The sequence below is a fragment of the Gobius niger genome, assembly GCF_951799975.1.
Source record: "Gobius niger genome assembly, chromosome: 13".
Lineage (NCBI taxonomy): Eukaryota > Metazoa > Chordata > Actinopteri > Gobiiformes > Gobiidae > Gobius > Gobius niger.
The window spans coordinates 28716111-28742337 of NC_136864.1; the positions used below are offsets into that span (position 1 = coordinate 28716111).

The 26227-nt window shown below is 42.3% G+C and overlaps 1 protein-coding gene across 1 annotated transcript in view; it reads right to left on the minus strand.

Annotated features, from left to right (window-relative positions):
- Positions 1-26227, minus strand: part of kcnn1a (potassium intermediate/small conductance calcium-activated channel, subfamily N, member 1a) — a 114859-nt gene that overhangs the window by 49257 nt on the left and 39375 nt on the right. The window contains exons 2-4 of the mRNA XM_079570127.1: positions 13920-14384; positions 2368-2463; positions 621-1039 (exon numbers count right to left, since the gene is read on the minus strand). Coding sequence (XP_079426253.1) covers positions 621-1039; positions 2368-2463; positions 13920-14384 — 980 coding nt within the window. The remainder of the gene's footprint in view (positions 1-620; positions 1040-2367; positions 2464-13919; positions 14385-26227) is intronic.

A 26227-nucleotide genomic window follows, 5' to 3' on the forward strand; every position in this document is an offset into this window, starting at 1 on the left:
ACATCCAACTGAAAGGTGGCTTGGGACTTAGATGGGAAGTAGAGAGGGTACTTTTAACGTCAATACTAATCATGTGAAATGGATTAACTTTACAGCAAGACGGTCTTAAGTTCAAATCAGCCGCCGTGTTTTCCCTGTGTCGTGGTGGAAGCTGGGTTCTTCTGACCTTCTGACCTGGCTCATGATCTGGAGATGTGTCACTGGGCACTGACCTACAATCGCCCAGTGCTGCTGTCAACCTTCCCTCGCATTAACGTTTGCCTGAGCACCTAGTTGGGTGAACCTAAAATCAAACACCTGGAGAAACCCGCTCTGACATCGGAAGAACAAGCGAAACTCCACTGAGAACTCTCGAAGAAATGGCATCGCGGCAGTTCCGTTGCACCTCCGTCCACCGTTACACTCGTGTGTGTGCGCGTGAGTTCGCCTAAAGCTGTGCATGCCGGGCATCCATGGCGACCTGTCCCGTGGAGCCTTTAGCCGGTGAGATCACAAGCAAGCTAACGCGACGGACGACTGGCAGGAGCCGGGATGCGGGACCTAAGATCCGCGTCAGTGTGTGCGCTCGTCGGCCCTTCTCGCAAACACTTCCTCCGTCCCCCTCGCCGCTGTACCATTACCTCTCGCAGACGCGCACAGTCCACGCGGCGATGATCCACGACGAGATACTGAACACCAGCAGGACGGTCCCGGGGCAGATGGTCATGAGGGTTTTCATGACGAAGCGCGTGTTGAAGTTGATCTTGTTGAGCGCCCCTATGCTGCGCGACGAGGCGTCCGTGAAGAGCTTGCTGTGGAGGAGCATGACGCGGCCGATCAGGTAGAGTCTGAAGAACATGGGGATGGACAGGATGATGTCCACGTCGGCGTCGGCCACGGACGGGGTGTAGGTGAAGGCCAGGCGGGCGGTCCAGGTGAAAACGTACTGGCCCGGGATGGGGTGGATGGCGCACACCAGCAGCTCCAGCACGATGAAAAAGATGCGCTCGTACGTCATGGCTATCCTCCAATCGTCCGCGCCGTTGTCTACCATGAACAGCTGCGGGGACGGCGAGAACAGACGGGGAGGTTTAGTTTCGGGGAACACATTGCACACACATCTCTGGTACTGACAAATGCCTTTCTTCTTTGCATATTTCAACATTCAGATGTTCTTGTCCAGTGTTCCTCAACCAGTGGGTCAGGACACAAAAGAACAAGAACCTTTTCTGTGGACTACGCTTGTTCTAAGAGATGCACCGATCCAGCTTTTTTGCTTCCGATGCCAACACCGGGGGTTTGCATATCTGCCAATATCCGATACACTGCAAAAAGTGGATTCTAAGCAAGTAAAAAATGTCTTGCTTTAAGAAATAAGTTGTCGCACTCTCCTGGTAATCAAAATATTTATGATGACATGGGGTCACCTTGCCTGGTTGCCTGACCTGATTGAAACATATACATTGATGCTAATTTTTCTTGTAACAAGAAAGAAAGACTTTTTGAATCTTCTTCAGCTTTAGACAAAGAAAAAAATAAGAAAAAATAAGACCACGACAACTCTTACTTTAAGAACTGATTCTCACAGATAGATAATACATTCCATTCTTTAAAGTGGGTCCTGGGTTCAATTCCCACCAGGACGGGGCCTTTCTGTGTGGAGCATGTTCCCCCCGTGTCTGTGTACGTTTCCCCTACCACTAAAAACATGTGCAATAGGTGAATCCTCCAGCCATCTGGCTCCACAACATGGAGATAGTATTTATTAAGAACATTTTGCTCAAAATTTGTGTCATTTTACGTCAGTACTACTTAAATCAAGCAACACTTAAGTAAAATACCTACATTTTTCACTAAATAAGAATGTTTTCCTTAAATTATTCCATTTTCTGAGGACATTTTGCTTAATTCTAGTTGCTTATTTGCTTAAATTTAATGTTTCTTTCTTGTTTTATGATAAGAAAAATATTCTATGAAAAAGAATTCTTAGCAAGAAAAAAATTCTTGCCCCATTGGCAGAATTTTTTCCTTGAAACAAGACAAAACGTCTTATTTTAAGATTTTTTTTTCCTTGTTTTTAGCAGGGGACTTTTTGCAGTGTATTAACCGATAGACTTTCTAAATCTATCTTTTCTTGAACACAAGACGTTACAGATCAATGATTAATTATATCTATCACTGGATCACTGGACTTTACTACTAATAATACTTGGGTATATGACAGCCAACATTGACTCAACATAAAGCTGCAACTTGTGCATTACAAATATCATATCAGTTATCACATTTCATTTCCAGTTGTGTCTCGGCTAAACAAGAGAAGTGCAAATATAAACATTTCGAGTACATTTCAGACATACTGTATATCACACACGTACTGTCACCCACCTGGATCTCCCGAGCGTGGTACATTATTATAAGACCAAGCAGTATAACAGTGGATAGGCTGATAAGGCATTTCAGTGCAAATGAGTATGAAGACTCCTGCGGAGACACAGAGAAAGGACAAAACACACACTTGTTAGAAATATATCAGAACTGCGCTGGTTCAGTTATTAAGCAGAGGTGGGTTTGGGAACACATTATAGAAGTAACTCTGTCATTCTGTTTGCAAATATACGTTTTTCATTTGTACAGCATTAGGGCAAACTCCGAATCAACTCAAGTTCAGAGGAAGTTCTGAAGAAAGTCTTATAGTAGTTTCCCTAAAGGTACTTCTGTAGTGGAGGCTGTGGTGACAGGATTTGTGGAAATTGATCCTAAAAGTGGACATATGTCAATGTGGCTTAAAAACTGCTTTTGGGCAGCTCAGCATTGACATTTATCCTTGAGGACTGTGTTGGACTTTATATTGTTGTAAAGTTGAGTGAAAAGATAATTTCCGTATACTTAGACCTAAAAAGTCATCAGGCAAATTACAGGGCTCATTACCAAAACGTTGTTTCATCCAAATACACTATTTTTGCAAATGAGGCAAATATGTATGAGAATAATCTTTTAATCACTAAATACTGGGATTCTCCCCTTCTCCCCTGCCTGTGACAATTGATATGCATAGGTTTTTTTCTTCAATCCGTCATTCAGTGCAGAATTGCTCAGAGCAGGTCTACTGATCGACTTTTAAATATGCGGCGGACACTTTCAGGTTCTGCCTACTGCCCAAAACAATTCAGGAAATGCAAACTGAAGCAGCAATAGGCAGAATTACTTCAAACTGTGTGCGTAAAGAAAATACTACTCCAGGTATGTTTTGATGAGGGAGCAGTGTTAAGACATGGTTAAAAGCTAAAACAAATTTGATTTTACATTTACCTCATTAACACCTATCTCCACCGACTTATATTGCATACAGAATCTGCAAATGCCGTTCACGTGGCGTCTACTGAGTCTATGGTCGGAAAGGATTATTGGGGTCATTTGTTCAAGTCATTTGCCTTTCGACTGCAGCATAAAGCTAAACCTCTGTCAAAAAGGGACTTTGGTAATAAATACACAAACAGGGCAATAACAGCAATTGAATAAAAAGTAATAACTAAATGTCCAAAGTTCAGAATTTGTGTATTTTGTATGTATTTCTTACAAAAGAGTGAATCGCCCATAGAGATTTGAAATGTTGACATCGGCAGATTTAGCAAATTTGTATTTCTGTATGAGCCATTTGTTGACCAGTGTTTGTCTTTGTTTTACCTGTACCTATTTTGGTCATTGTTGTTGATGAGAGCGAACTATTAATCAAGTCAGCTCCCAGTATGGAGGCAGTGGACTGTGATATCGATTTCAGGTCACACCCTTGAACCCTATTATGGATCACCTCCATCTAGTGCGACGAAACACCCGTTCACCATCCCTCCGTAGCCTGCGTGGCCTTGAAACCCCATTTCACCCCGAGAAAGCACATGGTAACACATACTTCTCCACACAGCTGGCTGGATTCTGCTCCAACAAAGCCGTTCCACTATTCCCCTGCAGCTAAAGCTAGCAATTAATCAATCCCTAGCATGGGGACCTCCGCTAAATGCACGGTGCTAGCGTTAGCAGAGGGACCACACTGAAGGCCGGTGATGAATTAGGCTCGCGAGATGAAGGCAAGCTCCACAAAAAGCAAGTCACAGATGAGCGAAATGACACCATGTCGCGCTCTCCTGGTGATCAAAATATTTATGATGACATGGGGTCACCTTGCCTGGTTGCCTGACCTGATTGAAACATATACATTGATGTTGTTACAAACTTTATATTGTCATTGTATAAGAAAAGATTTAAGATAAGTTTAGTTAGGGCTTTACATGAAAGGATTGTAAGATTGTAAGTTATTCATTTCAGAGGTGGTTTTTGATATGGACCAGTGTTAATTTTGACATCATATTTTAATTTAGTTTTAGTCTTAGTCTTTTGACTAAAATGTAATTTAATTTTAGTCGATATTTAGTCGAAAAAATCTTTTAAATTTTAGTCTAGTTTTAGTCGACTAAAATTGCACGTCAATTTAGTCGACTAAATTTAAGACGAATTTAGTCGACTTTGCTTTTATAATATGTATTATAATCATATTTAATGTTGTTCCTCTGCTTCATGGAGCTGCTCCACATGAACAAAGCTCAGAGCTGATCCTTTGGCAGAGAATTTACATGATCTGAGGCTCTTTCAGACGGTCAATAGAAGTTTGGATGATTTTAGTCTCTCCTTTTCATTTTTATTTAGTCTTATTTTAGTCGACTAAAATATCTGGACATTTTAGTCACAGTTTTAGTCTCATGAGAAACTTTTAATTTAGTTTTAGTCCAATTTTAGTCGTTAAAAATATCACTTTGACTAAAATTAAGACTAAATATTTTAGTCGACGAAATTAACACTGATATGGACGACATGGGCAGCAGAAGAGGGAGCGAAACGATGTATAGTCAGTAGAACTGTTGTGCACCACCGCGGCTTAAACCAACCATATTATAAAGCGACAGAGCAGAGCTGCTGCAGATCTACAACAGCAGCTAAACTAAGCTAAAACTAAAGGCTCCGCTTTTGCGAAGTTACGCTAAGTCCATAGGCTACATGCAGACAAGCATAAAGCCGAGTGAATATAACGATAACACTCGAGAAAATTGTCCTAGTTTTGCACTTGGTGTTTGGGCCGATGGAACAATTGTTCACCCAGGCCACGGCCGTCACTGTTTTACTAATTTGCCAAGTTTATTTAGGAACTGCCAGTGGAAAAGGCTTATTTGTGCCCAAAGAATGGATTTTTCTTCTTCGCTGATGGCACAGGCATATTCCAAGATGGCAATGCCAGGATTCCTCGGGCCTTTTGATAGAGTGTTTCAGGGAGTATGAGATGGATTGACCACCACAGTCTCTAGATCTTAACCCCATTGAGAATCTTTGGGATGTGCTGGAGAAGGCTTAGCTCAGTGGTCGCACTCTCCCATCATCAGTACAAGATCTTGGTGAAAGATGAACGCAACACTGGATGTTTTGACTCACTGAAGCTTATTGAAACAACGCCACAGGGGCTGTATTCTAAGCTAAAGGTGAGCGTGTGAACACAAATATAACATTTCATGCAAAAATATGACCAATCAACAGAATATTTTGTTTCTAATTTATAGTTAAATGTCGTAAGCAGTCTTTGGTCCCAGTATCAGCAGGGGGCGCCGTGCTTCGTGTTAGCGTGGTGTCAAGACGTCTCGCTAATTAGCGTACGGCCGCTAATAATAAACCGGTGACGGTCAATGACAAAGTGTGATTGAGCGCGTCCTATGCCTCAGCGCTCCCAATTCCATGTAACAACACCATGTATTTTTAGCTGTCAACTAGATTGCCTTGCCCCGGGGGCGGGTCAGACGTCTGGGACTGTTCGGAGACGGTCCCCGGCGAGACAACAGCGGCGTAAACTAATTAATCCACCTCGCGTACGGAGCCCTGAAGTCCCGCATATATTATCAATCTTTTTTTGGGGCAGTGGCTAAAGCTGCAATGTGAGCGATGTGTGTCAGAAAAATAGAGCAAGCGCGACCCGTGCCGGTTTGAGGTTTTGGAGACGGGAAACGGGAGATGGGTGACAAATCAAAGTGTGGAGATGTAGCTGATGGAGATTTTTGATATGAATCACAAGCTGGAGATGTATTGATACAAGTATAGCTCCTTGCACATAAAATGATCTTAATTCACTGGAAATAAGTGCACAGATGCTTGTTCCACTGGCAGATCTTTTCAAATGAAGGTAGAATATTCTTAATCTTAATTCACCAAATGTTTTACTCAAGTAAGAGCATTGATTCTACAATGCTTTGAAGTACAAGTACATTGAAAAAGTAACTGATCGTATCCGTCTCTTGTCCTGGGATTACTCTTTTCCAGGGATTCCAATCTGGGTCGAAAAATACAGCTAAAATTGATTCAATACTTAAAGGGGCTAGATGCAAATTAGCCATTGTATACTCACTACTGCCACCTCAGGTCATAAGTGTAACTGCAGCTTCTATATTAAGCTTGTGCATGACGGCACTTCGGACCCGAATTAACACCTTTTTGATTGACAGTGCAGGATTTTAGTTGTGGTGAATATGTCTGGGCTCCTTCTACAACGTAGGACATTGTTGAAACATGTAGGGGGAGGAAAATACATAATTTTAACATTTTTAACCAAATTTTAAACCATTTTACACCAAAGGAACCGTGTTAAATAAGTGATCCTGTCCGTTCAGACTGGGAAATGCTGGTGGACAAAGCAACTGTTCCAAGACTTTGAGGCTGTTTCCATTTCTTTCCCAAAGATTTACTGACGTCTAGTTCCGAGCATGACTTATTGAGCTCTTTTTTCATGGAGGCTCACATGTTGAAGTGTACACGGTGTGGAGGGCCACAGATGGATGCCACCAACCACTGCATATTTAAGTTAAGTACGTTTATGACTGTTTTCATTCAGTCGTGCTGTGTCCAGGTCAAATGGGGAGATATTGATAATGGACAAAGAATGTTACTAATGTTACAGACAGCTATATAGTATATTTTAATGTTGCGCGCACCTTCCCAGGGACTGCAGATGGATATTAGCATAAGCCAATTCTGGCACAAAGCAAGATTCATGTATTTTGTATACGCTGTGAAGTTTCCCATGACCATCACCACCTCCATTCTGCGACCGGACATTGTTCTGTGGTCTCCAAGCAGAAAACAACTCTCACTGGTCAAGTTGACAAACGAGAGAAAGAGGGAAGTGTCCAGACCTGGCAGCAGAATGCAGGGCCAACGGATGGAACACCAAAGGCTGCGGATCGAGGTTGGTTGCCGCATATCCTGAAGGATGCTGGCACGACTTCTGGAAAGCTGAACAAAGCTTTGAAAGAGCTCACTCAAGTGGCAGCAAACCAATGTTCTTTTCCCCCAAATACAAGGGAAACATGTAATCTCTGTACAAACAGGCCTCTCTCAGTCTGGAAATCCAACCCCGAACCTTCTCGCTGTGAGGTTCTGTGCAGTAAAGTCATTTCGCCGCAGCCACCCCGGTCTCATCAAGGGAACAAATGTGTGAGTCCCTCTGAGCCAGGTTTGATGGCAGGCTCAGACTCCTGTATTTATTCTGACACGAGCCAAATGAGGTCCAGCAGACTGTCGGCAGACTGGGGAGTTTAGACAAGCTGTCCCCGCCATATGATCTGCATTCTGGGACACATGCGTCCTGTCAAGACTGCAACCAGAGGGCGCCGCGCGTGCCACGTACACTTCTGGTTCAAACGTACTCAAAATCAATATAGATTCTCTTCAGTCAAATCACTAGTTCTCTGCATTTGATCCATCCTCAAATGCTGCTGTGGCGACCTGTAGGAGCTTATTGAAACAATGCTCTCCACTCACACTGCAAAGAGTAATTAACTAGATCAGTATAAACATCTCAATTTGAGCATAATAATCCAAATTTTAGTTGTTTTGACTAGTTTAGAAGTTGTTGGGCATTTGTCCTAGATTATTTCACTTGTTCTGAGATGTTTCTGACTCGTTTCGATACATTTCATCCTTATTTCAGGTCATTTTCTTTGCCAATGGGGTAAGAAAATTGGTCTTATCTCATTGGCAATTTTACTTTCTTATTTCAAGCGAGATTTACCCTAGAACTGGTCTGAAATGTCCTCAAACAAGCAAAGTAAACTTGGTCCGATCAGAAAAAGTGTCTAAATGTGTGAAAACCGCTCAAAACAAGATACATTTCCTCAATTCAAGTCATTTAAGCCAATGCTTGATATTTACTTTTTGTAGTGTATACAGTGCTTTTCCACCTACATTAGGCACTCAAAGCGCTTTACAGCAAGGATCCACTCACCCATTCACACACTCTTGTGATTTTGGGGGTCAGAGGTGAAAAGTTGAACCTCTTACCCCCGCATTTTCTCCCGTTCAGCATTACCCAGATCTTAAAGCTTCTGGACTAAAGCCTTTAGGCCAGAGCAACGCCTTATTTGAAAACAAAGATCTACAAAACTGATCTAAACGGATCTTTGTCCTCACGTGGTTTGCAGTGTTGTCCATCCCTTATTTGTCGCTTTCCTGTTTCTTTTTTTGTGGCTTTTTTGTCACGTTTTTGCAACATTTTCATTGCTTTTTTGTTGCGTTTTGGTCTTTGTGTACATCTCGTTTTCATTGCTATTAAGACCTTCTTTTTTTTTTTTAAAGAAACGTGCTCAGTTCAGGTGGGTGTTAAACGAACAGGCCACCGTTTTTCCATCCTGAGATATGTTCTGACCTGAGCTTAGACGAGTTGATGTGTACCTGTCTGGTCAGTCACGCACAAAGACCAAAGATGTTGTTAGCATTTGGCCTCACCCAGCTTATTACTATAGCTCCAAACGGGGGTGAAGTTGGAAGCGACCACGCTCTTCCGCGGGCACAAAGACCTGACAGGTATGTATCAACTCGTCCAAGCTCAGGTAAGAACATATCTCAGTATGGAAAAACGGTGGCCTGTTCCTTTAAGAGGTTAAGAACCCTTGGATTACAGCACCATTCGCTATGGCATTGTTTCATTAAGCGTCTGCAATATCAAAAGATCTCCACATTGCTGGAGGGAAAACAGAACGGCGATGAAAAGTTTTGTGAGCCTCGATGAGAACCAATGGTGACAAATCTGCCTTTTGGTGGGGTTTACGGAATTATTCAGAGGTGCCAAGGCAAATACTACAATGAAGGTAAGCTACAGGCAGAGACGTTATGCTAACACCAAAGCTAAAGTTTCGCTAACAGCGGCTAAATGCTATCATAGGTAAAATGAACTGTTGCAGCAATGGTATGAAGTTGTGAAATATAGAATCCTGGTGAAAAGGACAATACAGCGCTGGTGGTGAAGCTAAAGAGCAAAACCACGATGAAGCTAGCCCTCGCCTCCCAAACAACAAGCCTAGCTTCGGGCAGCATCGGTCTTTCCAATGTCGACAACAAACTTGTAGCTGGTTATGTGTTTGAGGAACGCTGTACATTTAATCGTAAATCAAGTTGAGTATGTTTTATGTTCATTTAATGCACTTTGTAATGTGAAATAGCTCCTTTACACCTTAAACTGTTTACATACAGTGAAGTTAAGCTTTTATAAGTCTGTAGTTCATGCTCATTATTGTGGCCTTTTGCTGTAATTTGCCCACATACAAAATAAAGCTCAGTGAAGAGAATTTATTGTGCTATTATTGAATACATTTACTAGTATTGAGCTGTTTGAATTAGTTTACTTTTTTTTTTCGGGAATGGAGCATCATTCGTCATCTGAAAAAATGATCGACAAATGAAGGCGACACATAGATGTTTATTATTGGTTTGTTATAACTACTCGATAAAGTACTTGAACGCGTTACCTTCAGAATAAAGTAGCGCAGTAACGTAACAAGCCACTTTTTCCAGATTAGAAACAAGCTAGCTTCAAGAGTTTCCACAGCACTGTTGCTAACTGCTAGCTGCAGAAATCAATGACCAAGCTAGCTGGGAAATACATCTTTTTGTGGACATGTCGCACCTAATTTACCCTTTGCTATTGCAGCCAAACAGCCAAAGTAAGCAGACACTACACAAACTGGTGGATTACAACTGTGAATAGCGTCGTATCACTTTGCAGGATGTGTCCCCTTTAAGACCAGCGTCCACGTGGAGTATATCCGCACTGAGGCCATTTCCATCTGCGGTGGAGATGGATGCACTCTGTTCCAGTGGCTAAGAGGCTCAGACAAACCTATCGACTGCCTTAAACCCCCATACATCATCCTATAGATTAACGCTGGCCTTAATATACTGCCCACACCTGACGGGCGGAGCTAATTGTGATCGCGGGCGCCTTCGGGCATCGGGACGCTTCGGACAAATTGATTGAATAACACGGCTCCGGCGATGACATGCTGCCCCCCCCCCACCCCCCCACCCCCCCCCCGGGCCAGCTGAGGATCAGGCCCGAAATTACTCTGAAATCGCTGTCCCCTATTTTCCATACTTTTTTTTTCTCATATATTATGTCCCAAATGACTTTCAAAAGCATAGTAATACTAGAAAATGGTTTTGCAGGAGAGCTCATAAGACGTAGTCATACAGGGCAGAAACACGGACCCGGTCTGGACTTTGGACCCGGTCTGGACTTGGTTTGGCGATGGTCTCGGGTTTGTACTTAGTCTGGCATTGGTTTGGAAGTTGGACCCAATGAGAGAGATGGGGTTGGCAAGGATTTTGGCCTCTCGCCCGGACTCAGTCTAGACATGGTCTGGAACTGGCCGTGACTTTGGAGCAGGTCTGGACTTTCCAACCTATCTGGACCTGGTCTGGCTTTGGTTCCAATTTTAGTATTTTAAGTTCTAAGCATTTAAGATATTATTAAAGTGATAGTCTATATGTTTAGATGGTTTGCAGATTTAATAGATTGCATATAATCTACCGTCTGGGTCTGAAATTTGATGTAATATAAGTAATATTTCAGAAAATACGAATCTGAATCCACGGTGCCATCACTTTGACCAATGAGACAAGCTTTCCTGTGACCCGGCCTGCCTCTCCTCATTTTGCAAACTAGGAGTGACTTTCTGGTCCAATCAGGAGGGGAGGAACTTGATTGCTTACTTTTCATTTTCACTCTCACTCCCTCCCCACTATCACTTTAATATTAGTATTTGAAATGTATATAACATAGAAAATACATAGGAACTACAAAGGAGTTTTAGTCTTAATCTTTTGATGAAAATTATCATTGTGTTTTAGTCAAGATTTAGTCAGTTTTAGTCTTGTTTCGGTGTATGAACATGTCATGTAATTATGCTTGACTGAATCTAAAACAATGTTGTAAACAATCAATGATATCATTGCATTCAAACATATTTAATATTCTGTGCTTCATGTTTCTTCTCCCACATGGACAAAGCGCAGTTCACGTGTTTTAAGTCACTTCCTTTTGTCTGTATTAGTTGACAAACATATCTGGAGATTTCAGCCATAGTTTTTGTCTCATTAAAGACTTTGGTAACAGTTTACAATAAGTACACATTATTTAGCCTTTATTCATCATGAACATTTCATTAGTTAAGTGTGACTAACACTTAATAACTACTTAACTACAACAGTTCATGCCTAACTCATAATAAATAGTTCTTCACATACTTCACTTATTGTGTTATCGATCGCCTGGTTCTTGGATTGAAGACTTTAACAGGATGTTTCTCAGCCGTCCTTGGACCGATTGTAACCATTAAATTTTTTTTTTTTTAAAGATACAGTCTATAAGTTCAAATGTTTTACTAATTTAATAGCTTGCCGCCTGGGCCATTTGCAGTTTGACATAACGTAAGTAATATTAAACAATAATATTTTTCCCTCATTCTTGCAGACTGTCACTTTAACAAATATATTTACTGATTTGTTTGTTTATTTGGCCGTTCATTAGTGAAGGAAATTCGAGCACAGAAATGAGCAAATGAAGCTAAATTAAGCTTTATGAACTTTAAAATCACAGCAGAGCACCACCTCATGACATCAGTAGGTGGTGGCGAGCGCAGGATGACTCAAACATACGGAAGTAAAACAAGTCTACCAATGGAAAGGACATAATAACATGTTTAAAAAGCGGTGTCGGGGCTCTTTAAAGGCGCGCATGCTGAGAATCTGGAGTGGGCGTCTTCTTTTGGCCGCGTCAGCTGGGAAAGGTGAGGCGTGCTCGGGCTTATTGGCAGGAGCTTAAGTGGTGCCCCTGGAGCAGGAGATGAGAGACACTTGTTCTGACCCGGGCTTTACTGCACTGCTCTGTCAGCTCCGAGTAAACACACAGGCATGGAGGAGGAGAGGGCGGTCAGAGTGCTGAGGCTGCAGGGGAGAGGGGGCGCAAGGACAGGGAGGGTCAGGGGGGGGGCCTCAGGTCAACAGCACCACAGCAGGTTGAATATTACTCAGGGCTGAGGAGTTAATCGAACCGCCATCGTAACTACTTAACAACACGGGCTTTGTCCTGGAATGGACTGGTCTACCCATCATGCACCAGTAACAGTTCTTATGTTGGTGTACAGTGTTGACTTTGGAGGAGCTGAATGGAGGCCGTTTTGGTAAATGGTGCCACTGGGGAAATTATTCAATGAAATGAAAACACAAAATGGCACAGCTCAAACTGTTGGAATGATCTATTGACCGTCATGGCAACACAACGTTTTATCACTAAAGGGTGGAACTACAGCGTACGCCACGTGCTGTTGTGCATTGATAAACATTCATACAGTTATAGGACATAGTCAGAGGTGGGGAGACAAGCTGACATTCTCACTGACTGTTATACAGTATCGGTCAAACGTCTGGAAACTCTTTTTATGTGTCGGCTTTTTTAAATTTTCAACCATTTACATTGTGTGATTCTCATTGAAGACGTTAAAACTATGAATGAACACGTGGGAAAAGGATGAACTAAGTCAAAATGTTAGAGGTCGACCGATGTGGGATTTTCTAAGGCCAATGCCGATATGCACAGCTAATATTTTTAAATTAAAACAATGTCTTGTCTATAATGATTTATTAGAGGCATAGGGCTGATTTACTCAGGACAATCCTGCTTAGTACTTCAGCGGGTGTTTGTTTGTAAGACAAAAATCAGCAGATTCCAAAGTCTCAATCTCTTATGGTTCTGCAATATAAAATATTTAAAATATGCTCCAAGGTGTACAAAGTTGTGATCGATTTTAACCGCGATGTTTCTCAGCTCCTGAGGCCTCGGAAGTTTAAGGTTCTGACTGAAGTCACAGTCTCTATCACTTACAGTTCCGGAGATATCGGCCTTGAAGTGGCATGATATCGGCCGATAGCCAATACAGTAAAATACTCGTATATATCAGTCGACCTCAACAAAATGTTTATATATACATCCCTGAAGAGGTGCAACAGTCTGTGAAGCCGAGACGAGATCGTGAAGCTCAATGAGGAAATGTGAAAAGTGCAAAGCAGCAATCAAAGCAAAAGGCGGCTATTTTGAAGAATCTGTATCAATTGTTTTGTTTAAAACATAATTCCATAATTATGTGTTTATTCATGATCGCCTTCAGTGAGAAATACATGAAAAAACAATGCATAAAAAAAGCGTTTGACCGATACTGTGTGTGTCCCTGATCTAACGTCCATGTTTGATGAAGTGAGGGATTGTTTTTAATTAGACTTTACTAATGATGGATGTTCATATTTGAGTAAAACGATGTCCTTACAAAGTTATGTTAAGCAGTCCTTTATTAATCTCTGTAGAGAACTTTGTTCTCTGCATTTGACCTGGGGCGACCTGCAGGAGCAGTGAGCTGCTAGCGTAGAGCGGGTTTACTTTCATTCATTGACATTTCTGACCTTTTTTTTTAAAAACATCTGCCACCACTGCTGTCCGATCTACAGTTTTATCATCGATCTGTTTTTGTAACTATATACATGTTTCCATTTTCATTTGTTAAGAAAGGTTTCCCCGTACCCACCTTAGTGTAAACCCCCCAAGACAGCTCCGTCTCCGTCACCATGACGACGATCCCGAACATCCCGAAGATGAGCGCGTAGTCGCTGAGTCGTTTCCGCTTCTCGAACAGCGCCCTCCGGTGGCCGAGCTTGTAGCCGATGTCCTTGTTCTTCTTCTGCGGCGCCCGGCCCCCGCCCCGGCTGCCCTCGCGGACCAGGCTCTCGTTGGACGCCTTGCTGGGGTCCTCGCCGTTGCCCTTGGACACCACCACCTCCAGCCCCGAGCTGTGCAGCGTCTGCAGCGGCTGCGTCTCCGAGTCCAGGTCGGCCAGGTTCCGGCGCGACGACGACGCCAGGCTGCCCACTAGCGGCCGCACCACTCCGCCATTGTACTTGCAGGTGTTCATGGCTATCTGAGGGCGTCCGCTGCTCTCGCACAGGGAGGGCTTGGATCCAGCATGGCTCGGCTTCTTCTGCTCAGAGGTGGCCTGAGGAAGAGGAGCGCAGGGAGAAGAGCGTTAGGAAACACAAACAAACGCACGCCGCATTTAGAAGCTTTGTGGGAGTCGCAGCCGTACGGAAGGAGCGAAGCGGTTTTCATAAAAGCTACACCGCCAAGACTCGGAGCCAGCAGCGAACATCAGAAATAGGTATTTATGGCACTGTTTCAAGGGAGGTGTCAGCGGGTTCAACGCGGCTGACTGATGGGAAAACATTCACAATATTACATCAGAGGAATATTAATAACTGTTAGGGAGCCATTATTCATTCGGAAACAGAAGCCTGTACCTGAAACCTGCTGTCACCTGTCTGTCACTGTCGGCCAATAAGAACTTCGATCAAGAGCCCCCCCTGAACAAGTCCATCCAGCGTTGTCTCAACTCAAAGCTCAATGAGTAAGTCTAAGAATTAAAAGTAAGGCTTACATTTTTTCCGTTACCAGTTCTTACTTTTTATCGATGCCTATACTAGAATATTTGTGATCTAGAACCAGGAAACAGAACAATAATGTGTGGAGGATCTGCAAATTTAATGCTGTCCCTGGACCAAAAGCATCAAAACTACAACCTAAAGATAGCAAGATTTATTTTTTTTGGTGCCTTTTTTTCAATACCAGTTGTACCTTAAGTTTTTTCCCCCCATACCATACTGGTATCATTTAACGGTGCCCAGCCCTACTGAAAAGTCCTCATGGAAACAAACAAGGAAACTACTTAAAGGCCCAATGCCAGATTTTATTGTAGTAATGGAACAAAATTTCTTTTGCCCTCAGTCAGTATCGCAAACTTAAAGGAACTAGATGCAAGTTGGTGATTTTATACTCACTACTGCCACCTCAGGTCATACGTGTAACTGCAGTCGCTCTACAGTTTCAATGAATTTCACTAATTCATTACAGAAATCATGAAAAAACAATACAAAAAAACTTTGCACAGGCTCCCTTGTGCACTCAGTACCCATTAGAGGTTTGGAAACATTTTATTATGTATTGGTTGTTTCCAAACTTTTATCTGGTACTGTCGGCATTCACTATGTTTGTTGTTTCGTTTTTGACCAAGTGGTATCCAATTTAAAGTGATAGTCTGTAAGATTGCAAACTGAGGAGAGAGAATTTTCAAAAGTGAACGATAAGGTTCCCTCCGGATTGGACCTGACGGGCCTGTTCACAGGGAAGCTCGTCTCATTGGTCAAAGTGATGGCACCGGGGATTCTGATTGGTGTCAGAAATCAGCAAAGGGAGGGACGTTAGAAATGTATAATTATTTGATATTACATACATTACATACAATTCCAGCCTGGGCGGTCAATTAGACGCAATCTATATAATCTGTGAAACAATTCAACTTACGAACTATCACTTTAATAATGTCCGAAGACAATTAAGGCCACAATTTGGGCATTCAATTAATGATTTTTTGGACATTTGGATTCTAGATTTATGCGGCAACCTGTGTATCCAAGAAGAAAAAAATGAATTTCTTACAGTGTCTCCCTTTAAGTCTTTCAAATGAATGCCCTCCTCTTTCTTTCTTTTACACATACCAGCTTTAACCCGCCCACTGCCCCATCAGTATCTATCCTAGAGCAAAACAACAAAATAACATCTTCTACCCTTTCTCTTCCCGACCTCCAAAATCGCGCGCAAACAGCTGAATAATGAATACACTTTGATGCAAAAATAAAACCGCGTGTTCAACGGTGCGGTGGCCACGAAGTGCAGAAAATTGAATCTTTGCGGTGCACAAATTCTGATATGAAAGATTAATGCGCGGGACGACCCTGCAGCCTGTTAGCGGAGCACTCTGCCTGATCCGATGAGCAAGCTGCAATCCGAAGCGGGAGAGAGTCCGAAAGTCAAAAGTGCTCCCTCAGAATGGGACAAAGGACAAAAAAAAAAAAGACGAGATGGCCCAAATACCTGCACAAAATGAGTAAACTCATTTGGGAAGAGGTCTTTCAGAATGCACGGGGAAGACCAGAGGTAGTGCTATTTGAATCTTGTTGAGGGTTGGGAGAAAAGTGCTGTCCGGTTAGCATGTGGTGATTTAAACCTTGCCATGTTAGCCTTAGCATGTACGAAATGCCTTTAGCTGTCTGAGCCTGTTCCTACAAATGCACACAGTTTGTTTGCCATCGAATCCTGGACCCAATTTAAATTTAACGTTCCATCCCTGTACAAATGAATAGGGAAGACCGGCGCAATGCTAACATGCTAACGTGCACTAACGTTGTGGCCGTTTCATGGCGTTTACATAATTTCTGTGGTTCCTTGATCATTAACATATTATAAGATGATGTTTAGTGACCAACTGATGTGTATCTGACCCCGCACAGGCAAAAACTTAACTGAATTTAAGCTAGCATTTAGCTCAGAAGACACTTTTACACAATAATTTTGTATCTTAAGTAAAATAGCTAAATATTCATTAATGATTTCTAACTAGGCTTTGACTTAAATGTGGTCGATGGGTTGACAACAGTTGAAAACATCTGGATTGTGCATAATTTGCAATGCTTGGTGGCTAATGCTAATGGCTATAGGGAAAATACATTGACCAGGCTAACAAACGGCGCTTTACTAACTGTCCGCATACGCTTCGGAACAAACGCCGCGTTTCCTTTTTATTTCTATGCTTCTTCATGTCTGTGATGTATTCCTTTACGTTTATTAAGTGTGCCGTCACGACTTCCGCTTCCGGGTCCTAGCAGACAAGCAAATATGCGAGATAAAAACATTAAAAAAAACTCTTGAAAACAACAATAAATATTACTGAAACCCATTGCAGAGAACTTACTGAACTTCCTTATTTCTCAGACTCATTAGCCAAAAATGCCATACCTAAAGTCATTTTTACTAAAGTCGCTACTTCCGGGTTTAGCGGAGTTGCTGCGGCGGCTCGGACGTTAGCATCTCTCCGCTAACCCGGATATAGTGATTTTGGTAAAATAATACTTTTATAGCAGTAGTTACAGCATTTTTGGCTAATGGGACTGATAAATAAGTATGTTCAGTAGCTCTTTGTTGAGTTTCAGAAATATTGATTGTGGTATTAAAGAGCTTTTTTCTATGAGGACCCAGAAGTAGAGCTGTGACGTCACCACTTAACAAACGTATGGGGAGTTATCATGGATAACAAACATAAAAATGATGATAGGCCATGTGGAAAAATATCAACTGCTTCACTGGAGGAGACTTCTGTGTTTATAACAGTAGCTGCTTTAGCCTAGAAGCTAAAGGCTAATGTTAATTTAACTCTAGCAAATGTAATGATAGCTCAGTTTTATGAAACACAGCCGACTTGACGTTTATTTAAGTTTTCTTCTTTTCTTTTTTATCTTATTTTTATCTAATTTATCTTAAAATGTGGACAGGAAGTTGTCTTTTCACAACACCGGCCAACAGGAAGTTAGCGAAACACATTCCGCGCAGAACCTATTCCATCTATGGTGAACTACGTAGCGATCACGCCATTTTGTAGTGGTGGTCGAACGTCCAGACAATAAAAGGAGTGCACACAAAGTTTCCCACAATGCATCTTGATATGTGAACCATTGTGACGCAAGTATAAATAAATCACTTAAATGTGTAATCAATCATGGTGAAAAGTTGCTAACGTTAGCTGCTTACCGCTAGCTCGTTAGCTTCCCCTTTCAGGTAAAGAAAGGTTATACTCCAAGGTTTTACTTCATTCTTGTTAAATCAAACGTATCTGAATATTATTTATCCATAAATATTAAACTGTCACTCAAATTTGGTCAGTCTTTATCGCGCAAATACGTTATTGCAGAAGATTATCAAACTTAAAGCAGATGAAGACCATGTGACTCTGGCGTGTGGGTAGGGTTGAAATTTGGACAATAGCGTACTTATTTCTTGTGATTTTCTTCTCCTTGACTTTGATCAAGTGACTTTTATATACTTGTCAACTAGACTAATGGGGATAAAATCATTTGGAATTGAACATTAATAATGAAAAAAGAAAATGATTATCTGATGGATCTATACATTGTGTTGATGCAAAGATTGTAAAGACTGTAATTCTGTATTCGAGCCCGGTGCAGTTCTGATTGTTAATATTCATGTTCAGATTTCAGTGGAATTATGTCCTGACAAAGACAGATGGACTTCCCTGTGTTTTAATGACTCCGAAATGACCACGGTGTCTGACTTTTTAATATCGTTCATGCACGTCTTTCAACATTACTTTCAATGAGATCCTATGTTCCTATGAAGTTAAACCAAACATGGTGAGCCATTTCTTTATGACACAACCTAAGCATCTCCTTTGAGCATAATGACCATTCACCAAGAGTCAGCTGAAGACACATGCAGCAATTAATAACATTTTAAATCTATGGCTGATCACCTTTACCTGCACTGCGCTTTTCAAATAACATCCAATTCTGTGGTATGTAGCAGTGAGTGCATTGGTTTGGAATTTGGTCAAATCAAATGGCAAGTATTTCCTGGATTCCTGGCATGAACCTGGACATAAAACCATATTAGTCCAGTGCTCAGGTTTCTGCCCTGGCATCCTGTCGCTAGGCCCGTCACAATAACAAAATGGGATGTTTGATATGTTGAGGAATGAACTATAGAGCTCTAGCTATAGAGCTTAGAAGTGACCGTAAAGCTTTGAGCTTATAAACATGAAACACAATAAAACACAACTTAAAATAACATTCCTGTTGGAAAATGGGGGGAAATACATTACATTCAATGAATATTGGCCCAAAAGTGTATTGTTTATCGTCATTTATTGAACGGTAAGTCGATGTAGTAATTATCGTGGCAGCCCCGTCTGTCACCTGGAACAGTGGTTCCCAAAGTGGGGGTCGTGAGAATAGAAGATGTGAGACAGACTTCAACTATGACAATGTTTTAAATCCAGGCTGAAAACCAGTCGTATTTAGCTGCAAATGAAACTGAAAGTACTATTCATGACTTCATTTGCCTTTTGTTTGTCATTTTACTTTGTGTATGAATTAGCTCTAAAAATAACCTTCCCTTGCCTTGACATTTTGTGTTGGACGCTTAGGTAGTTTTGAAACATCTATCCCATGAACGACATCAGTAAAACCCCTATTTATTTGTGTTCTATTATAAGCAATAACATTGAATCATGAACAGAGATTGATCAACGTGAACGCTCTTAAAACATCTTTTTCCGTCGACCATTTTGCCACCGCAGCCGCAGCCCCTCCGAGACTCCGCCGCAGATTACCATAATGTCTCCTGAACGCTTCACATGGAACGCTGCTTTCTCCCAAACAGCCTATCAATACCGGGCCTATTCATTAACCGACAGCACCTCCTAATGCCTTCCCGCCCCGGAGCCGCTGGGAATAGAGCGCAGGTCGGCCGAGGCGAATGTACTAAAGCGCGGTCCGGCGATGCTATCGCCGTGTGCGTACAGTGACTAAAGGTTAAGGATTATGCTGTTGCTAATCCCCTTTTCTCTGTTAAATTGCTTTTTAATCGGTGCCATTAAGACCTCTGCGCACATTCGGGAGAGTCTTCGGAGAGCCGGGGTGTCGGGGAAGTCCGCGGCGCGCTAGTGGTTATAAATATGCTGTGGACTCTATGGAAAAATGGAAGGTGGTGTAAAATGCTACTATAACGGAAGTTTAAGGCAAGACACGGAGGATTCCTGAAACAAATATGAAGAAAAAAATGTATTGCAATCATTGTACTTTTCATATAACAATGTGACCCTTTTAGGCATAAAAATGAAACATCCCACAATGAACATGAAGTACAATGAGACCCAACTTACTTTGGGTTTGAAAAATTTGAAAAATAAAAAAAAATGTACTGACGATAAATACTGAGCCCAAAAATGAATTGTTTATTTAAGCCAATATAGTATTTTTTGTGACAGCCCTAGTCGCAATAAGAAATAATGTTGAGAAAATTTGCCCTTTGCATTTGATTAATGAAGTTGAATTGAATTGATTGACCCACCTTTCAATAGATAAAATACAGACGGCATCTTTGGAGCGAAGCCAGATCTTTCGGCGAATGCGCCACAACTACATCAATGCTGAATTATAGATGTGTATTCTATCAAATATAGATACACAGACATGGAGAGGAACAAAGTGGTTCAACGACCCAAATTCGTTCATAAATAACAGGCAATGCTAACCGTAATACTAACTTTAGCCGCATGCTACATGCTAACGGCTAGCTTCAAGTGCTGCTTTTCTCATTTCTACTGGACAATGCGTAGGTGATAGTCTGTAAGATTGCAAAGTGAGGAGAGAGTGAAATTTCGGAGTAAACAATCAAGGTCCCTCCTGATTGGACCTGACCAGCCGGTTCGCAGGAGAGCTCGTCTCATTGGTCAAAGTGAGAGCCCAGTGATTCTGATTCGTATGAGAGGGAGGGACTTCAGAAAAAATATTATTATTTCAGATCCAGGCGGTCAATTATACGCCATCCATTAACATATAAAACATTTAAACTGACAGATTATCACTTTAAAAGGTGCCTTATGGGACTTTTTATTTAAAAAAAACAAAAAAACAATTGTAAGTAATTTCTGTGGTCCAATGGCTGAATGCGTGGTCAGCATGGCACCTTAACATTCCATCACAGTGGCCTCTACAACGCCCCAAGATCAATTGTTTTCAATGGTTTTCCGGAGGTTCAGGCAGCAGTGAAAACCTACCAGAAACTCAGAAAACAACTGACCCTGGAGCCACCGCGATGGGAAGTAAAGGCGCCATGCTATCCACCCATACAGTCGCTGGGTCACTAAAAGGTCATCATGCACAAAAAATAAAGGGTCTTTTTCCCATAAAAAGTTCCATAATACACCTTTAAGTTTCTAGTGTGAGGGCTCCACTCAGCCATCGAGGAGAGTTAGTTTCGCATCTTGAAATGGCGTCTGTTCGAGTCGTTCTAAGTTCTCGGGCGTAGTACCTCTGAAGTCGCGCAGAGTATTTTTAGTCTGTGTCAAACTCTTTCATGGTGGCTTTGACATGTCTGATGTGTAAATATAGTCACCGGACTGAGAGGGAGAGGAGGAGACAGCCTGTAGGTGCAGGACATCTTTGAACATTTATAACTGCGCTATTTATAATGTGAGAAACTCGAGTCCCAAAGAAACAAGAAAGTACTTCTGAATGATGCCGTGACAATGGACAGATAGCGTACAAACTGATGTTTCTTTGTTTCCTATCCATTCAATGACAGCGTGCATGAATACAATTTTGATCACTATAAACCTTTCACACACACACACATGTAATTCTATCTTAGTGAGGACATAATGTATTACCCAGACCCTAATGTTAACCTTAATCCTAACCCTGAGGACCACCCAAAATCTCCTCACTTTCCAAAAATGTCCTCACGCTGTTGGTCAAAAACTCAAACTGGTCCTCACAATGTCGTAATTACAAGAATTTAAGAGCCTACAGTTTTAAACTGAGGTGGTAGGCAGAGGTTGGGGACTGTGACAGCACATATATAATAAGGTCCAATTACTTCATCATAAAGATGTTCAAAAGTGGAGACAATATTGAAAATGATGTGCTTGATGTTGGTCCCATGAAAGGAAGAGGCATATGACAGGTTTGTGAATCCGATCACCTACAAATAATGATAATTTTCAACATTTGTTCCAGATACCTCCTGGTCGCCTCCCGCGGAAGAAAATGGATGGATGGATGGATGGATGGATGGATGGATGGATGGATGGATGGATGGATGGATGGATGGATGGATGGATGGATGGATGGATGGATGGATGGATGGATGGATGGATGGATGGATGGATGGATGGATGGATGGATGGATGGATGGATGGAAGGAAGGAAGGAAGGAAGGAAGGAAGGATGGATGGATGGATGGATGGATGGATGGATGGATGGATGGATGGATGGATGGATGGATGGATGGATGGATGGATGGAAGGAAGGATGGAAGGATGGATGGATGGATGGATGGATGGATGGATGGATGGATGGATGGATGGATGGATGGAAGGATGGATGGATGGATGGATGGATGGATGGAAGGATGGATGGATGGATGGATGGATGGATGGAAGGATGGATGGATGGATGGATGGATGGATGGATGGATGGATGGATGGATGGATGGGTGAACGCAACCTACAGTATAAAAGGAACAAGCCAACGTTTTTCCATACTGAGATATCTTGCCTGACCTTAGTTGAGTTGATGAGTACCTGTCTGGTCTTTGTGCGTGCGCTCAGTCACGCAAAGATGAGAAAGATGTTGGTAGCATTTGGCCTCTCCCAATGTATTCCTATAGCTCCAAACGGGGGGTGAAGTTGGAAGCGACCACGCTCTGACTTCGCACGCACAAAGATCAGACAGGTAAGTATCAACTCGTCTAAGCTCAGGTAAGAACATATCTCAGTGTGGACGAACTGTGTGCTCTCAGTCACGCAAACTGACCAAAGATGTTGTTTGCATTTGGCCTCTACCAGCATGTTCCTATAGCTCCAGACCAGACAGGTACGTATCAACTCATCTAAGCTCAGGGAAGAACATATCTCAGTATGGAAAAACGGTGAGCTATAGTTATTTCACCTTGAGGATTTCAAGGCCATTTGCAGCGCGGGCGACATTCATTTTGTTCATGATTAGTAGCAAATGATCTGGTTTTGACTTGGTCCTGGTCATTCAGATACTCAGCTGATCTCATTCTAGTGAGGGGATGTTTATTGAACAGCTCTTTGTGAATTTTTTGAAGAGAGCCGGATCTCTTACTGTCGAGAGACTGAGGTTTTTTGTGCAAATGAATGACTTGGTAAAGCAGTTGTAGAGGATTGTTTTCTTTTATTGTGGCACGTTTTTTTCCATGACACACATTTCAAAGCTTAAAATGAATCTAGTCAAAGATTCAGCTCCCATTAAAGAGCCACCTCTAGCTCATTCGTTGGCCACATGATGTTGCAGAACCCAGACCAGGCAGTGTGTAAGTAAGTACAAGGCTAAGACCTCCCTCTTCCGCCGTAAACAGACTGCCCGAACGTCAGAGGCATAAATCACATCATTAACCGCATTCCGCCTTAAAACATCATCACCGCGATCTGACACTACCGTCCCGCGCGGGGAGGGGGGGGAGGGTTCCGGTGACCAATTACACCGCCGTAGATCGCTGTAATTCTGCCGTGTTGTGACAGTCCTGGACCCGAAGGGACGAAAACCGAGAACTTCCAATGATGTAAATGAACCGGACCCTGCGCCGGACGCCCGGGAGAGCAGCGGGTGCAGCCGGAGATCGGGTTTCACGCCGCCGCTGACCGGTCATCAGCGAAGCGGGTCGGATCTCTTCCGTACGCGCGGCGGCGGTCAGTTTAGGAGAAGCCCAGGCAGATACGGTTACGGTTAGCGAGGGTGTGCACGTAAAGCGCTTCGTACGGTCCAGTCATTAAAGTTGCACTACGGTCAGGGCTCGGCTACGGGAGAAGAAGAGGGTCAAACGACATGACCACAGTGTGCCATTGCAATGACTTTTCAACAGTAGTATTATTTTTCTTAAGTTTTAGCTCCAACTACACGTTTTTATAGTAACTTAAAGAATTCTGGAACTGCTAAAACTAACACAAGAATCATGCTTGTAAACATCTAAACTACTGAGTTAGCAAATATTATTCATAATGAGACCTTATGCAGATGGTGGATTTGGTTGTTTGCAGAAAATCCTAGCTAACTAATCGCAGTCCTTGTGATTTTCTCATTGAGTCCATTTAAACGTGATTACTTTCCAACAGCCCTACCCCTCTCTTCTCCTCTTGGTTTAATCCTACTCTACTTGACTTGGCTCTGTTTCCATTACTCTGTAGAATCCGGTACTATGTCCAAGGCTACAAGGGCGAATCTGTGGATATGGCTTTGCCTTTGGCTGTATCCTTGGAAATACCTACAAGGCCCAACAGTGTCTGAAAGCAGCCGATGGCGAAATGACGTCAACTCCACGTCCAAGATGCCTTTTGTAAACCTCACTAGCCTTAAGGTTAGGGTTAGTTTGGATTAGTTTAAGCTAGCGTTGTCCTGTGGAGGCGACGTCATTTCCTGTGGAGAAGTGGAGCTCCACTCATCACGTGCCCTTCCATCAGCTGCATTCAGACCCTTCCCGCTTGGTCTGGTTAGAACCAGGGCCAAGCAGGTAGACAGTAAAGTGAAGTGGGCTGATGGAAACACTTCAAATCACTGTATCGGCCCGATACCACATGCTTGTACTCATACTCGTACTTATTAATATGGTCCCGGTACCTGGAACCGATACCATTTGAGGTGCAGTGCAAGTATGGGGCGTTCCTCTCAGCTGATGAGAGCAAAGAGCAACAAACTAACCCTTATGTGTAAATACAATATTCCACATAGAGCTGACTTTATTACAGATGACACTCCCTAAATCAGAGTCTGTGCTGGATTTAACCAGAGCTAAATGTCTCCTGGGTCTGCAGTGTTAACAAATCCAGCCGCTAACGTTGCTAACTAGCGGCTAACGGCACCGGCGATTCTTAAAAAAACAAAAGCAAAAAAAGAGCTCTACCATGTCCTTGTTGAGCGAAATTTTGCTGCAGCAAAAATAATCAAAATGCTGTGGGTGACTGGCTAAGCTGCTCTCGTCTACAAAACACTCGAACGGGAAAAGCCACACAGTTTTAGTCAGGCAAAAAAAGGCCTTACTACAACTACTTATTACTACAGCAATAATAAGAAGTAACCATCTCAATACTATTATTAAATAAAATGAAAATAAATGAAGTACAGGCATTGAGGAGCTTTTGGACGTGGGCTGTTCTGTCTCTGATGGACAGTGCGAAAATTATATTGAATGAAGAATTAATAAAGTGACATTTGTTAAATTCTGATATAACTTTTTTTAACAGTGAAGCCTACTTTACTTACTTACTTAAGGATATGAGTAAAGTAACTTATTACTAACCAACCTGCTGTGAAAAAGTCAGTCTATGAATCGTCTATTCACTTCAAAAAGTCTGTTGAGGAAAATGCCTTGTACTCGTATTGGTATTCGGTATTGGCAAGTACTCAAATCAAAGTACTCGTACTCGCATCGGTTTTAGAAAAAGTGGTATCGGTGCATCCCTACTTCAAATGAGGATAGAGTAGAGAGGTGTATACCTGTAGGAGGGTGTCTTCCAGACCTAGACGACTCACATAAACGGAGCATCAAGCCATATCTTGATATTTATTACTTTTCGTCCCATTCTTTTCCAATAGCTTAGTCTTGAAATGAATCCATTTTCAAAAAGATCACGCTGTGGAGTTTGATGCATAATACATTTTTAAAATACTGCCACAACATGAGCTAATCTGCATAAAAAAACAACAACGCTGTCAATCGATTCATTTTTTAAATCGGATTAATCCTTCAAGTGAAATTCGATCAATCACGATTAATCGCGGTTCATTTCCCTCTAATAATTATGATTATTATTAAGACTTGGAGACCCCAATATAAGGTGTGTGCTCAGATACAGGATGTGATTCATTTGCGATCAATTCATGTCCAAAGCACTGATCATTTTTTCGAGTGTGAGTTGAAGCTTCGACAGCTCTACTTTTTAATCTAATTCCAATCCATGAAAAATCTCCATGCCGGGCCATTCCACCGCCTCCTAATTTGACCTGAATCGGCACCCCCAGAGTGAGAGCCCTTTCGCCTTACTTGCACCAAGACACTTCCCGACTCTTTAACAAAGCATTCCATCACCTCCTCCCCCCCCCTTCCCCCGGTCCGACCCCTCTCCTCTTACCCTCGCCTCACCCCAGACTCGGAGGAGCGCCGCTGGGCAAAAACAACTCTGGCCTGTCCTGA